General features: G+C 39.0%; 2 protein-coding genes across 4 annotated transcripts in view; one reads left to right on the top strand and one right to left on the bottom strand.

Annotated features, from left to right (window-relative positions):
* The window catches only part of LOC306894157 (uncharacterized protein), a 35,971-nt gene extending 21,628 nt beyond the window's left edge, over positions 1 to 14,343 (bottom strand). The window contains exons 1-8 of one of the 3 annotated variants that reach the window (XM_079456453.1): positions 14,077 to 14,343; positions 13,722 to 13,829; positions 13,537 to 13,647; positions 13,351 to 13,461; positions 13,157 to 13,258; positions 12,934 to 13,083; positions 12,164 to 12,279; positions 11,436 to 12,093 (exon numbers count right to left, since the gene is read on the bottom strand). In XM_079456453.1, the coding sequence (XP_079312579.1) occupies positions 12,025 to 12,093; positions 12,164 to 12,279; positions 12,934 to 13,083; positions 13,157 to 13,258; positions 13,351 to 13,461; positions 13,537 to 13,647; positions 13,722 to 13,829; positions 14,077 to 14,287 (978 nt within the window). In that variant the 5' untranslated portion in view covers positions 14,288 to 14,343 and the 3' untranslated portion in view covers positions 11,436 to 12,024. Of the gene's footprint in view, positions 1 to 11,435; positions 12,094 to 12,163; positions 12,280 to 12,933; positions 13,084 to 13,156; positions 13,259 to 13,350; positions 13,462 to 13,536; positions 13,648 to 13,721; positions 13,830 to 14,076 lie in introns of those variants that run through there. The other 2 variants (XM_079456451.1, XM_079456454.1) reach the window with 2 other exon arrangements.
* LOC306894156 (uncharacterized protein) lies at positions 3,006 to 8,396 on the top strand. The gene is made up of 2 exons (XM_079456450.1): positions 3,006 to 3,067; positions 5,131 to 8,396. Exon 2 carries the CDS (start codon positions 5,148 to 5,150, stop codon positions 6,267 to 6,269), a length of 1,122 nt encoding a protein of 373 aa, XP_079312576.1. The 5' UTR covers positions 3,006 to 3,067; positions 5,131 to 5,147; the 3' UTR covers positions 6,270 to 8,396.
* Positions 14,344 to 15,023: the final 680 nt, after the last annotated feature.

Genomic DNA, 15,023 nt, shown 5'->3' with positions numbered 1-15,023 from the left:
AATACCACGGTGTCGTGGTGCATATCGTGGTACTGGCCGGTTATCGTGCTTAATCATTGTATATACATGCGAATACCATTGTACTGTGGCACGCGCGCATCAAAGTAATGTTGACATCAAGTGCCGCGGTATTTGTAAATAACACAACGGTATCGTGTCACAATAACACATCACAGATCCACAGAACGTTCCAAAGAATCATAATGTATAACTATGGTACTGATGAGTTAAATGATCTGACCTGCAGACGCCTGCGTCTGATTATTCCCGAATCATCCATCGTGTGTCCGGTAGAGATGCGCGAGGATCAGACGAAACCGGGGATCGCAGTCCCGCTGGAGGCGTCGCGTGACCGGATCACCGGAGGACGCGCGTCACGGGCGACGTGTGCTTCACTAGCGAACGTAACCGAGCGAGCTCATATCGATCCGCCGAGAGACCGAACGAGCGACGCGAAACAGACCCAGCGTAGCGGAAGATGCGCGATCGCACGGCGCACGCTCGTGACGTCATAAAGAACGCGAGACCGCGTCATCTCACTCTCTTTTCTCCTCTCTAATCTGCAGCGGTTCCTTAAATCTTTATCGATTAAACAAGTTTCTATAGGCAAAGTCTCCGTACTCGGTGGTCATTGCGACGCCTCCGGGAACTGGGCAATCCAGTCATGCGAGACCAAGTCCTATATACTTGAATGGGGGAAGGGGAATCGATGGCTAGGTCAAAATGAAACACCACATTGCCTAGCAACAATTAAACCTGACATCAACGTTTCTCACATTTGATCTGCATTTAACGCACCTTTTCCCAGGTTGCTCTAGCGCATGCGCAAAGGACAATCACTTCACAAAACCGTACTCCTTTGTCCAGAGTCGTCAGTCTTTGATGATTGAGTCTCTCTCTCTCTCTCTCTCTCTCTCTCTCTCTCTCTCTCTCTCTCTCTCTCTCTCTCTCTCTCTCTCTCTCTCTCTCTCTCTCTCTCTCCCCGCTCTCTCTCTTTCTCCCTCTCTGCTGTGTTTTCATTCATGTCATCCTCGTTGAATCACATTAAGTGATGTTAAGCCCACACTCATTTTAGCAGGGATTGTCATGAAAAATGACTGCTTAATGCTTACAAAAATATTTGATGAAACTGGTATCTGATGAGCTTTGAATTACAAGCTGTAACTGGCGGAGGTTCATCCTTGTAACATTTAACATTGTAATGTTAAATAAACTTAATTTATGCTTTGCAACATCAGTTGTTAAAAGGGCTAACGCTCAAAGAAGGAAACTCCGATGTGTATTCTTAGTCCTGCAAGCGATCACATTTTGAGAGTACGTTTAACTGAAACATCACATAAGAACATCTCAAGCAATTCTTTTGATTTGGAATGGGATTTTGAATTGTAGACAGAAGTGTTCAGGGCTGTAATGGGACAAAAATTTCAATAGAGTCTCTCAGGATGCGCACTCGTGCGTGTCATGACGGATCTTACGACTGCCTGTCAGGGGTGCTTGGAGGAATCTGGGGATCTTCTTGTCTCACTTCGGCTATCTCGTATACTGGGCATGGAGGATGAAGAAGCTGCTGAGGCCAATCTTGTAGAGCCACTGATATTTGTTTTTACAGGTCCTTTTGGTGCTGCCCCTCGTCCACCCTCCATGAACAGTATACATCTCGATCAGGGGTGGGGAACCTTGATCCCGGAGGGCCACTGTCCTGCAGTGTTTATCTCCAACCTAATCAAACACACATGAACTAGCTCATCAGAGTCTTCAGGATTACTAGAAACTTGTTTGAGCTGGTTGGAGATAAACTCTGCAGGACAGTGGCCCTCCAGGATTAAGGTTCTCCACCCATGATATAGAGTGAGAAAAGGACTGTGAGAATTACTATGAACCCCTCACATCCAGCCATCATCTCTTTGAAATGTTGCTGTCTGGTCACACTACAGAGCAATGAGTAACAAAACAACCCAAACTTTTTTCCCTACTATGTCATGAACAGTAAGATGTTCTGCCCACTGTGCAATGAATAGTAACCATGTGTAATACTAATAATATCCACCTGATAATACTTTTATAAAATTTTTACATTTTATTTCGTTATGCTGTATATAGCACATATTTTGTACATACAATATATATACACGCATAGTTTTACACTCTTATTCTTATTTCTATTCTATTCTAAACTGTGTATTGTAGTGTGTTATGGACTTTTGTGCACTGGATGCTTCTGTCACCGAACAAATGTCTTGTATGTGCATATATACTTTTAAATAAAGCTCTTTCTGATTCTGTTTTTTTAGAGAATGTGATGGACAACAGGCATCTCAGAATCTTTTGTCATCTTTTGAATATTTTTGTAACAACACTTTTTAAATGTCATGATTTTATATTTTACATGGAAGAGTTTTATTTAGTAATTTAATAACGTTAATTATTAATGTATTTTGCCATCATAACCTTTTACGTAAGTACATATGTGAAGTAATCAGACATGATTAGTGTAGATTTTCAATAATGTCTTTCAGCTATATAATTTTATATAAATCTGGGCCGTGACCTGAATCAACAGTATTTACGGTAGCCTACTCTTAAAAAGGAAAGATCTCCACCTTTTGAAAAAAAAGATATTACAGTACACTTAGTGAATTACATTTTAAATTTCAGGCGGTTTTGACAGTACGATCTTTGATGTTGTGCCGTTAGTTTTTGTAAACAGTATTTTGACTTATTTCCGTCTTCGACCCACCGCAAAGTGCGCATGTGCGTCTGAGAGCGCATGTGTCTTAATGCGCATTAATGAATTTCACTATAATCTTTCACGAGGTCCCATTCAGTCTTTTTAAAGATATTGACCTTACATTTTCACAGAATGTTCGTTGCATTAACGGCATAAGTTGGTTTGTCAACTGCACTGGGAGACACGAGATGGCGATCAGCACCTAAACATGATGTTGCGAGCGAGGCACGCATGCGCAGTGTGAGTGATGACGCGCATGAATCACTTCCGGCCGGAGCGGCTGTATTCCTTCTAGCCACAGCCCATGCGAGCCGATAGCCTCTATTCTGAATAACTGAGGTAAGTACGTCTGTCTTTTTATAAAATCTTATAGTTTCTTTCATAGCTTTGATAAAGCTTCATTTTCTCTTCAATATGGATGGGAAATGAAGCCTCACTGGAGATTGAAAGCGTTGAGAGTATCGAAAACAGCGCCGTCTGTTTGCTATTAAAAACATTGCAGCTAAAAGCCTGTTGAGAAGAAGCGTCGTCATAAGATGTTTAATGCACAAGTGTGCGCGTTTAGTTTCGCCCCAATTTTATGGAGCGATTTAAGTCTCATTAATTATTCACGCGTAAAACAAGATACACACATGCGTAAACAGTTTCGCATGCATAAAACCTAATTTACGTGCACATATTATGTATTTACATTTTTCTATTACATTTTCAACTATTTTCTCACAAATTACGTTTCGCAAACATACAACTGCGCACATAACTTTCGAAAAGTGTTTGTCTTGTCTTGTTTTACGAATGTGCAAATCGTCACACACGTGTGTGTTTTGAGACTCCTGGCGACGCAACCCCTTCTACTTCGGTTGTCGTACTCTTTAGCCAATCAGATTCAAGCTTACCCTTCAACCAATCACAACCCGCTGAGGCTTGCGCAGCTTTGTGGGTACAATTTATTATATTTTTTACTGTTAAATAAAATACAATACTCAATTTACTTTACTGCTGTCCACCTGATCTCATTTCACTATGCGTTCTGTCAAGTCAGTTTGAAATACTCTAATGTTTCCCCTGACTTTGTAGTTCTTTCTTCATGTAAATTATATAGTCTAGTTAGACATACGTGTTATGTTCCTTATTGGCTTCTGTAAACGCCATTGAAGGGATTATTTTACTAATTCAGATTAAATGGAAAGATATATTAGCCTATATAGACCCATACTAATAAATTACTACATTTAAAGTTAACTAGTATTATCAGATTTTAATTTTAAAAAACGACACAAACCGTCTTTGACAATACTACTGACCGCAGATAGAAACACTGTAAGGTAAATAGACATGCCATACAGCAATGAATCGCAAAATGGGAGGAAACTGAAGATTTGCAGTGGATTAAAAAACTTTATTCCACATGTAACCAAAATCATCTATGTTCATGTAACAACTCTATTATTTTGGATTGGCAACCACATAAACACATCGTAATGGTAACGTAAGCAACATTTAAAAACATAAAAACAGACAAGCCTACAAAACAAAATATGTGCCGCCTGCACCAAAGCTGCGCAGAGCCGTTTTCATTGAGTCCTGTAATTGGTTGAATGGTAAGCTTGAATCTGATTGGCTAAAGAGTACGACAACCCAAGTGGAAGGGGTTGCGTCGCCAGGAGAGTCTCAAAAAACACACACACACGTGTGTGGCGATTTGCACATTCGTAAAACAAGACAAACGCGTACATTTTAACTTTTCGAAAGTTATGTGCGCAGTTGTATGTTTGCGAAACGTAATTTGTGAGAGAAAAAAGTTTTGTTTTACGCACGTGAATTGCTTTTCGTAAATGTAAATATATACTATGTGCACGTAAATTAGGTTTTATGCATGCGAAACTGTTTACGCATGTGTGTATCTTGTTTTACGCATGAATAATTAATGAGACTAAAATCGCTCCATACAATTTCTCCATATATTTATTAATTTACCCATTTTGGGGGGCGGAAAGTGTTTGTCGTCGATCACGTGACTTCAGTTAAGCACGTTTCACAGTTGGAAACAAAAATAAATTCTTCTGAAGTTTCGGTGCTTTAACTACAAATTCAACTAGGAAATGATGCTTCTTTGAATCAGTTGTTGAACCAAAATAATTGACGAAATTGTTTCAAAGAACCTTTTAGACACACTGGCAGCAGGAAAAAATCGCTTTCTGAATGAATTGCAGTGTTTTTCATTATAAATTAATCATTATTTTAAGCTCTTCTGTAGATTTCTGATCAAAAGAAAAGATTGTGTTTTGAACCGGCTGATGTAAATGCAGAATTTGTTATTAATTTTAACTGTTTTGTTATTTAAAATGTGTTTTTTCCACCCTGAGTTGACCAATTAAGAAAATGTAATGTGTTCATTTCAGATATATCGGAAGTGAACATGGTCAGTCAATCTAAACTGAATGAAGCCGATGAGAAACAGCAGTATGTTAAACCAATACAGAATGCTTCCCAAAAAGGAACTCTAGGAATGGAAGACAAAAAGCGTGGAAAGAGAACACCAAAAGACGGACGGATGAAAACTCATAGTGAAAAGAAACCTTTCACGTGCCGTGAATGTGGAAAGAGTTTTACATTGGCAAGTTACTTTCGGACACACATGAGAACATGTCATCAGTGTGGTAAAAGGTTTTCAAACTCTGGTAACCTTAAGATACACATGAGAACTCACACTGGAGAGAAACCGTTTACATGCCAACAGTGTGGAAAGAGATTCACAAATGATGGTGACCTTAAGACGCACATAAGAACTCACACTGGAGAGAAACCATTTACATGCCAACAGTGTGGAAAGAGTTTTACATGTGGTGGTAACCTCGGGAGACACATGAGAATTCACACTGGAGAGAAACCATTCACATGTCAACAATGTGGAACGAGTTTTAAACACTCAGATAGCCTTAAGACACACATGAGAATTCACACTGGAGAGAAACCGTACACATGCCAACAGTGTGGAAGGAGTTTCACATGTGGCGGTAACCTTGGGAAACACATGAGGATTCACACTGAGAAACCATTTGCATGCCTTCAGTGTGGAAAGAGTTTCATAAATGAAGGTCACCTTAAGACACACATGAGAATTCACACTGGAGAGAAACCGTTTACATGCCAACAGTGTGGAAAGAGTTTTACAATTAAAAGTAACCTTAACGGACACATGAGAATTCACGCTGAAGAGAAACCATTTACATGCCTTCAGTGTGGAAAGTGTTTTACATCTGGTGGTAACTTTAGTAAACACATGAGAATTCACACTGGAGAGAAACCATTTACATGCCTTCAGTGTGGAAAGAGTTTTACAATTATAAGTAACCTTAAGACACACATGAGAATTCACACTGGAGAGAAACCTTTTGCATGTCATCAGTGTGAAAAGAGATTTACCCAAACAGTTCACCTTAATAGACACATGAAAATTCACATCGGAGAGAAACATTTCACATCAGTTGACAGTGTGGAAAGAGTTTCAGCTGTGAAATTACCCTTAAGACACACATGAGAACTCGCACTGGAATTAAACCCTTTGTCTGCCTTAAGTTAGGAAAGTCTTTCAAAAGTGAATGTGTCCTTAAAAAACACATGAGATATCACACTAGTGAGGAAACCTTCAACTGATCAGTGCAGGCAAACAAAAACTTTATTTCTACATCACATCTAGAGATAGCGCTTTTGTGTACTCTCCATGAAACATGTTATAGTAGGCTACAGCTATTTTGTTCAAACATTATAAACTGAAATGGACAAAATCCATAAAGAATGTCCTCTAAAAAAAATCTTCACCCATCTAGTTACATAGGGCTGATAGGTAATTATAACGGTTGTTATTTTTTTGGTATAGTACGATAAAACTGATTACATCTGCAATTGATGATGCTGATTATTCTACCTTGGGTAAATTCATCCATAAATGGAGATGTTCAGCATCGGGGTCAGCTGTGGCCTAGTGGTCAGAGCGTTGGGCTTGTGATCAGAAGGTTCTAATCTCAGTACCAGCAGGTCATGACTGAAGTGCCCTTGAGCAAGACACCTTACCCCTGATTGCTCTGCAGTAATGTGACACTGTAAACCAAGTACTTGTAAGTCGCTTTGGATAAAAGCTTCTGCCAAATGAATAAATTTAAATGTTCAGTACTCCTGATAGCACACTCCATCTGGCTTTTGTCTATTTCACGTCTGCAATACATAGTTTGCTCATCTGCAAGAAGTCTCGGAGACGTCAGTACATCTTTAATACGTCTGCTAAAGATCTGCTAAACATCTTAGAAAGAGCAGTTTTACATCCATTCTAAATCATAAATATCTTATCTCTAACCCCAGACATCTCCGAGACGTATTGCGGATGTGAAATAGACGTAAGCCAGATGTGTGTGTGCTATCAGGGACAGTTACTAAAGAGACCCTACAAACGCTATTCTTTAAAAGGTATCGCACTGCCTGATAGACTTTGTCCTTGACATAGTCAACTGTCAACAGGTGTTTTTCCTAATGCTTTTAGGTTTGTAGACCAATTTGTAACATTACAGATTTTAAGTGAGATTTCGATCAAACTCAACTCGCGTTAGTCCGTAACAAAGTATTTAAGAAAATATACTTACCGGTGCCAGACAGTCCTTGCAGAGTTTTAACAGTTGGAATTGCCCCACTTTTTAACAAAAGCTTCCGTGCATAGCCGGTCTTGATCTCTCCCAGATTCGTGAAATGCGCTGCACACACTTGAATATTCAGACTGTACTTTTCTGGAACAGTATTGTACATAAAATGTAACCATTCATTTTTAGGGCAAATTAAGTTTTGGAAGCATTTGTTTCGCAACGAAACACAAATGGCTGCACTGGCGAAGGACCGGTACAATGAGATTTAAAAGACAGGCCACCTTACTTGCGTTTGGGCGGTCTTAGTCAAGTCATACCACGAACTGACGTAGATTCGCCGAGGTGTGGTTACACAAGACGTTTCAGGCAGGTATAGGTTCGCATTCGCTTCCAGATAAAATACATCTTTTGTTCCGACACTAAATATTTTGTTATTTTACGTGTCAAATACATTCATGGGCAACTTATAACACACCAAAGACAAAGAAAAACACGTATTTCCGGCGAATCACCCCTTTAATATAAGGTTGGGAAGAAATATCAACTCAGCTTGCAGACAAGGTCATAATACTGAAACAGCATTATTAAATGTAACCCTGGATATAGACACATCTATCAATACTTTGTAACGGCATTGCACTACTAGCATTTCTCGTTAGAAACACATCCAATATTTAATTTCTTTAAAAACCCCTCAATGTAATACTCATTTTAACCTTAGCAGTCCGCCATTTTCGTTTTCAGTGATGTTAAATGGTTGCACGCACAGGCGAGACACCGGCATTAATGTAGATACACTAATCAGGTAAGCCGGAGCAGGTTATGTTCCAGGGATTGTTCATTTCAAGGAAATGTTACTAAGCTTCGGCTGTGTGTACTTTTAACGAACACATGGGGGTGTGGAAGCACAGATTACGTAGTCTATAATATATTATCATTTTTGCAGTATCGCTATAATTATATTTCCAGTCACACCCATTGCGATTGAGCATTCACAACTGATTTTATGCCAAAAAAATATTTGTAATAAAATAATCTTTAAATAACATAACGTGAGCTGTTCTTATTAAATGTAAGGCTAAATGTGTTTACATTGAATACTTTACATGCTTTTTATAAGGTTTATTGTTAAATCTCCAAATATGATTGGATGCATAAATAGTATGCACACCTAACAATTCTTGTAACTTCAGAAGAATTTATTTAGAATTTGCATCTCATTGCTCTTCCCCACTAACTATACAATTTGACGCATCGCAGGGCAGATGTGGTGTAGTGTTAGAGAGATAACCCAAAGGTTTCATGTTTGATTCCCAGTCTGGCATGCCTGATTATCAGGGTAAGTTTTATTCTAGGTTAGTGTTTACAGATTGAATGTCCCTTTATCACTTTAATTCAGAGACATTATAAATTACATTAAAAGACTTTCATACTATCTGTATTTCTTAATCATGTATTTGAACCTCAGCCTGCTCTATGGTATTGAAAGAGCTGTCTCTAAGTTATTGGTCTTTTAAGATATAGGCCTTTTACACCCCATTTAACATTTGGAAAGCTATGGCCTTTTAGCAAACAAAGTCAAACGAATAATGTGTATTTGTGTAAAACAATATTTGTGTATTTGAATGGGATATATCTTAGGCTATATGAGATATTGGACATGTGACTGGGCCTAACATTTAAAACCATTTCTAACACATGTAAACAGTGTCCTGCGCTGTCTCACATCTGTCAAAGCAGAAATAAAACCGCTGCTCTCTGCATGTTTTCTCCGGTCGTGCTCATATAACATTGCATGCACTTATTTGTCTTTTGTCTGCAATGAGCTGAAGCAGGGGGCCAGATGAGCCACATGCAGCTCAAGAGCCACGGGTTGCGGACCCCTGCCCTAACGTTATTCTTTGGAAAGGTATTGCACTGCCTGATAGACCTCGTCCTTGACATCGTCAACTGTTCACAAGCGTTTTTCCTAAGGCTTTTAAATGTGCTGTCGTGGAGATTCTTTCAAAGGAAAGAAACCGACTCCTCTCTAATAGAGAATTATAGGCCAATTTGTAACATTACAGTTTTTAATAATATTTTTTTAAAGTTGCATTACAACAACTTTATCAATACTTAGATAAATATAATATTTGGAAGAAATATCAAGTCAGGTTTTAGACAAGGTCATAATACGGAAACAGCATTATTAAATGTAACCCTGGATAGAAATACATGTACAGTATGTCTCAATACTATGAAAAAAAAGTCTCGACTCCCATCCGAATCGCGAACCAGATTTACATCAATACATATAGTCCTCGCCTAAATTTAGCTAGGACTGCCCGGTAAAACTTCACTCTTCTCCCCAAACACAATAGCTTGTGAGCTTCATTCACAGTAGACCAATCGCATCAGACTAGCCTTGCGCAAAGAGGGGATTCATTTGAGAGTCAGTCAAGTAGTAAGGTAAAATTAACTGTCTATTATTACAAAATAAGTGTTTTACACCATCTATATAAATACATTTGTTGGACACTCCATATACCAAAGTATGACCTTAAAAATCCCTAGTTATGTACTCTTTAACCTCCGGTACACATTTACAAACAATAGAGTGCCTAGTTTCCACTTCCTGTTTTTTGCAAACAATGTTTAGGCTGACGGCATTTTCATGCCAATAAGAATCGAGAGCACTGCTGATGCGGGCGCGCATAGCAGATTACTTTCGCGACAGGATAATGGACCTAAATGCGAGGAAACCACACGCTCATTTGAAACCCTCACATAGGACACGTATAACCAGGGTTCTAAATTAACTTTTTTGATCACCAGCCAATGTGGCTGGTAACTTTCTAAAGTTACCAGCCAATCAGAATTTCCACTAGCCAATTTTTTTCGGGTGAAAATATGAGTAACACTGAATGCATTTGATCATTTTATTAACAATTTTGGCATGAAAAATACATATAAAGTACAATACATACAACAACGTTTTGTTTTTTTCTTTCGCGTACATGCGGCAATCCTGACAAAACATGACGACATTTTCGTGATCAAACACAAGCCATTCACGACCCGTCAGCCATTTGGCATTAAATTTTCTTTTCTTCGTTTCTCTGTTGATATCCTCATCCCCTGCCTCGTTCCTCTTCTCGCCCCCAGAAGTCTGTCCCAACCACCACCTCATTTAGTTTAGCTAATCTTAACTTTATACTTTACTTTGCTAGCTAGCTAGCTATCTAGCTAAACTCTGTCTTATTTCAGTCTGCTCCCTGCTCTGGCTCCGTTCGTTTCCATGGTTTCTCGCGCTGGTTTCACTACAAACTGCGCGCAGCCAATGGGCTTATGAAACGTCACCACGTAGCATTACGAAACAGTGTTCTTGGGAAATGTAGGAAGTACTGTCAGGTGGATAAATGCATAGGATAAATGACCGAGAACAGAGCCTTATGTATCATGCATGTAATGCCTCATGCATCACCGGCCAAACTGGCTAGTAAGTTTTTATTAACACCCGCCAAAATGAATTTTTACCCGCATTTGGCGGGTTGGCGGGTGTTAATTTAGAACCCTGCGAGCAAATTGGAACAGTTGAATTCACATTTCCCACTATATACTTAATTACATTTATCCAGGGCTTCATTTGTGCTGGAACAAGCCGGATTCGGGGCACCTCTGAAATCCCAACCAGCACCAAATTTTGCATATCAAGCGCTAATGGAACTGTTGGTGCTGACAAATATTAATTGTTACCATTGATTCCTCAGCAGTTCTTTTAGTAGTTTAAGAATGACTTGTGAAACTATGTAGAACACAGGTTCTAGACATGATGCACACGCATCACAAATGAGTGACCGTGTATGGGGAGGAGGTGAAGTTTAGTCCGAAGGCGGGACTATTTCTAGTGACGTGGATACCTGTCAGATACTCTGACTAGGCCACCTCTTGTTTGCATGATTCAGATTTGACTCCCTTTTTACAAGCCAATAACTATCCAGTTACCTTCAGACTTACAACTGTCAAACACTGCAACGCTCCATGAAATGGAATTTTCATGATCTAATTTTTCCTACTCTGACGTAATTTTCATTAAGGCAAAATATTTCTTGATTTACACCAGACTGTCACTTCCAACCTGTATGGCCTTCTGCAGAACAAATTTTGAAGATGTTGGCAACAAAACCTTTGATCCCAATTCACTTGCAATAGATTTATATCCATACAATAGAAGTCAAAAGAGAACAACGGTTATTGGTTTCAAACGTGTACAAATATCTTCATTTGGGTTTTGTAGAAGACAGAAAACCACACCTTTAAAAGGGCGACAGGGTGAGTATGACAATATAGATTTTTAAGGCAAGCCATTCCTTAACAGGACAAACGGCATAATAGGGTTGTTTACACTTGTTTGGTATGTGTCAATGGATGGTAAATGACAGAACTGGTATCAACAGGTTTAAGCTTTGGCCCAGAAAAACATTGACCCAAGATTTTCAAATTTAAAAACAGAACAAATTTTTATTCTCATTCCTTACATTTGACTTCCTTTCAGACATCAGAGAGAGGTGGAAATATATGTTAAGGACAGAAAGGACGATGTGGCTTTTGGGTTGGTGTTGTAGAAGCTGGTGTAACAGTTGTGTCTGGTTGAAATCAAGACATGGTCACATTCACAACAGACTAGGACATGGGACAAGAGAGGAAAACAGGGATTCCCTGCCATTGCATCTGCATGACATACTTCCCTCCCTGAAAAACACACACACAAGTTGGCTTTATAGCTTTTAACCTTACACAAGAGAAAATTAACCATAAGTACCTTTTGGGTAACACCACATCCATTATAGGGTGTAGCATAAACAAGACCTCCATGAGTGTGTGAAGTGTGTCCACAGTTAGGCGGCAAATGGCCAAGAGGAACCGGTGCAGAACTATCTGTGAGAAATTAAAGGTGACTCAATGCTGAAAATCTCATTACACTTTTCATTAAGTGTCCAGTGAAATTAAGTAGAATCTAGCAATGAGGTTTCAAATTGCAACCAACGGCTCACTGCATCCCTTTCAAAGCACCGTGGTAAAGGCCAAAGAGGTAATTGTTTTTTCGCTTTTGCCAAAGAATTCCATAAAACTAAGAGCAACAGTTAGATTTTATAGTATATTTGAGCATCCTATAAAGCAGTGTCTCAAACTTTTTCTGCCCTTCCCCATTTGGAGGTAGGGAAGGGTGCCGCTTCAATAAACATCCCGACATGAAATAGTTCTCCAAGGCTACTGTGGTTCCTTGTGACATTTTCTTCGCAGTCTGGTGTTTTATGCAAGGCTTACATTTAAGTGTCGATTTGTTTTGAGTGCACGGTCAATAAATAAAGGAATTCATAAAAATGACCCAATTTCCTCCAGTTTGTTGCGCCCCATCTGTCATGTCTCTATTCCCCACCAGTGGGGCCCCCCCACACTTTGAGAAATGTTGCTATAAAGCATCCTATATTGAGCCCAACTGACACAGGAAGTAGAAACATTACAGCAAACAGTTTAGTGAGTGATGGTCATCAAATAAGTAACAAAACCAAACAGGAATTCCCAACTTACCTCGACAAAGCTCAACTTGGTCCACACCAGAACCAAAGAGTTGCAAATTCATAAAATCCTTATCACACTTCAGCTTTGGAGACATTTCATCCCAGGGTACTTCAGATGGGGCTTCGAAGTGTCCTTGCATTACAGCGCTTCTCGGCAGATCTGAAATACAATGCAAGTGATTGGTAACAGTGTATATGAATCCATAAACACAATGTACAAGTGCATTACATACAAGAGACGCTGTCGTTGATGTTTCCAAAATCAGCAAACTGGTCATAAAGTGTCTCTTGATCTGACATATCAGATAACGGTTCCCCTTCATCACTAGCTTCATCTGCAATCCAAGCCAAGCGATTCATACACATTTGATTCCATATATACAACAATGAATCCATTTATACAACAATGTACCAGTGCATTACAAACCAAAGAAGGTGTCGTCATCAATGGGGTAGTCAAAATCAGCAAACTGGTCATCAAGTCGCTCTTGATCTGACATATCAGAGAATGTTTTATCCCCTTCATCACTAGCTTCATCTGCAATACAAATGCAAGCGATTCATAACCGACATTAAATCCATATACACCATGACTCACAAGTGCATTACATACCAAATAAGGTGTCGTCATCAATGGGGTTGTCAAAATCAGCAAACTGGTCATCAAGTCTCTCTTGATCTGACATATCAGAGAATGTTTTATCCCCTTCGTCACTAGCTTCATCTGCAATACAATGCTAGCGATTCGTAACCGACATTAAATCCATATACACCATGACGCACAAGTGCATTACATACCAAAGAAGCTGTCGTCATCGATGTTTCCAAAATCAGCAAACTGGTCATCAAGTCTCTCTTGGTCTGACATATCAGAAAGCGTTTTATCCCCTTCATCACTAGCTTCATCTGCAATACAATGCAAGCGATTCGTAACAAACATTTAAAGTCCCAGTGAAAATAAAATTACTTTGTCTATCTTTTCAAGAAATGTTTCAGCGTATATTGTTATTAGTTTATCAGTGTAGGTCACAATTCCATTTCCCTCTGAAATGTATCAAAATACTGAAGAACAACTGCAACTTCCGGTTCACATGGACTTTTAATCCTTTTTTAATCCACATACACTGCAATGATGCACAAGTGCATTACATACCAAAGAAGGTGTCGTCATCAATGGGGTTGTCAAAATCAGCAAACTGGTCATAAAGTGTCTCTTGATCTGACATATCAGATAACGTTTCCCCTTCATCACTAGTCGTTTCTGTCCAAGACAAACTTCTGCAGTGTATTAAAGTACTGAGTGTACTGACCGTAAACACAAGTAGAATAACAAATTCATTTCCTCTGCTTTTGCAAAACGCCATTGTGTGCACAAAGATACGCTACTAGTGCACAAACAGTCTACTGTGCTGCTTTATGAGATCCCATATTGCTCGTTTGGTCAATTGTAATGTCCATGGCCAATCACAAACTTAGTTTAATCACTGACGTATAAGGTTCAGGTGTTTCATCTTCATGTGAGACTCTACGCAGAGGAACTGAGTCTGACAGACAAATGGGAATTATTCTGCGTAGCTAAAGTCTAGCACGAGCGTTGCTTGGTTTGAGTTTTCTTTATTTCTTCTCTTTTTTGAAATAGTTTGATGATTTGTGAACGTTTATACATGACATCTTTTTTATCCTGGTAAGGATATTTAGGTCTATAACGTCCCTGTGCAAAAGGCTTTAACAAAAAATAAATGTTGAACTGATTTGTAATAAAATAAAGGATATATTGATCTGTACATGAATACTGTGGCTCTATTTTACAGGCCATTAGCATTTGAAGAAAGAAACAGAATAATGTAGAAATGAAACACTGCTTCTTCACTGTATGAATGAAATAAACACACTGATTTAAAATAAAGATGCAAAAGAGATTTAAGGCTGGTGATTTAGATCCGACTGTTTACTTTCCATTAAAACACAACGGACTGTTTTCATGTGTTTTTGACGTAACCTCGTATTTCATAGTGAAACGCGCAGAAAGACACAATAGAGAACTTGCTTGTAGCCTCACGCTGTATGAGAACTGGAGTCTGTGTGCATGTCGACTGAGAA

The sequence above is a fragment of the Barbatula barbatula genome, assembly GCF_947034865.1.
Source record: "Barbatula barbatula genome assembly, chromosome: 5".
Taxonomy (NCBI): domain Eukaryota; kingdom Metazoa; phylum Chordata; class Actinopteri; order Cypriniformes; family Nemacheilidae; genus Barbatula; species Barbatula barbatula.
Note: the sequence above shows the minus strand (reverse complement) of the source record. Positions and strands in the feature narration are given on the sequence as shown.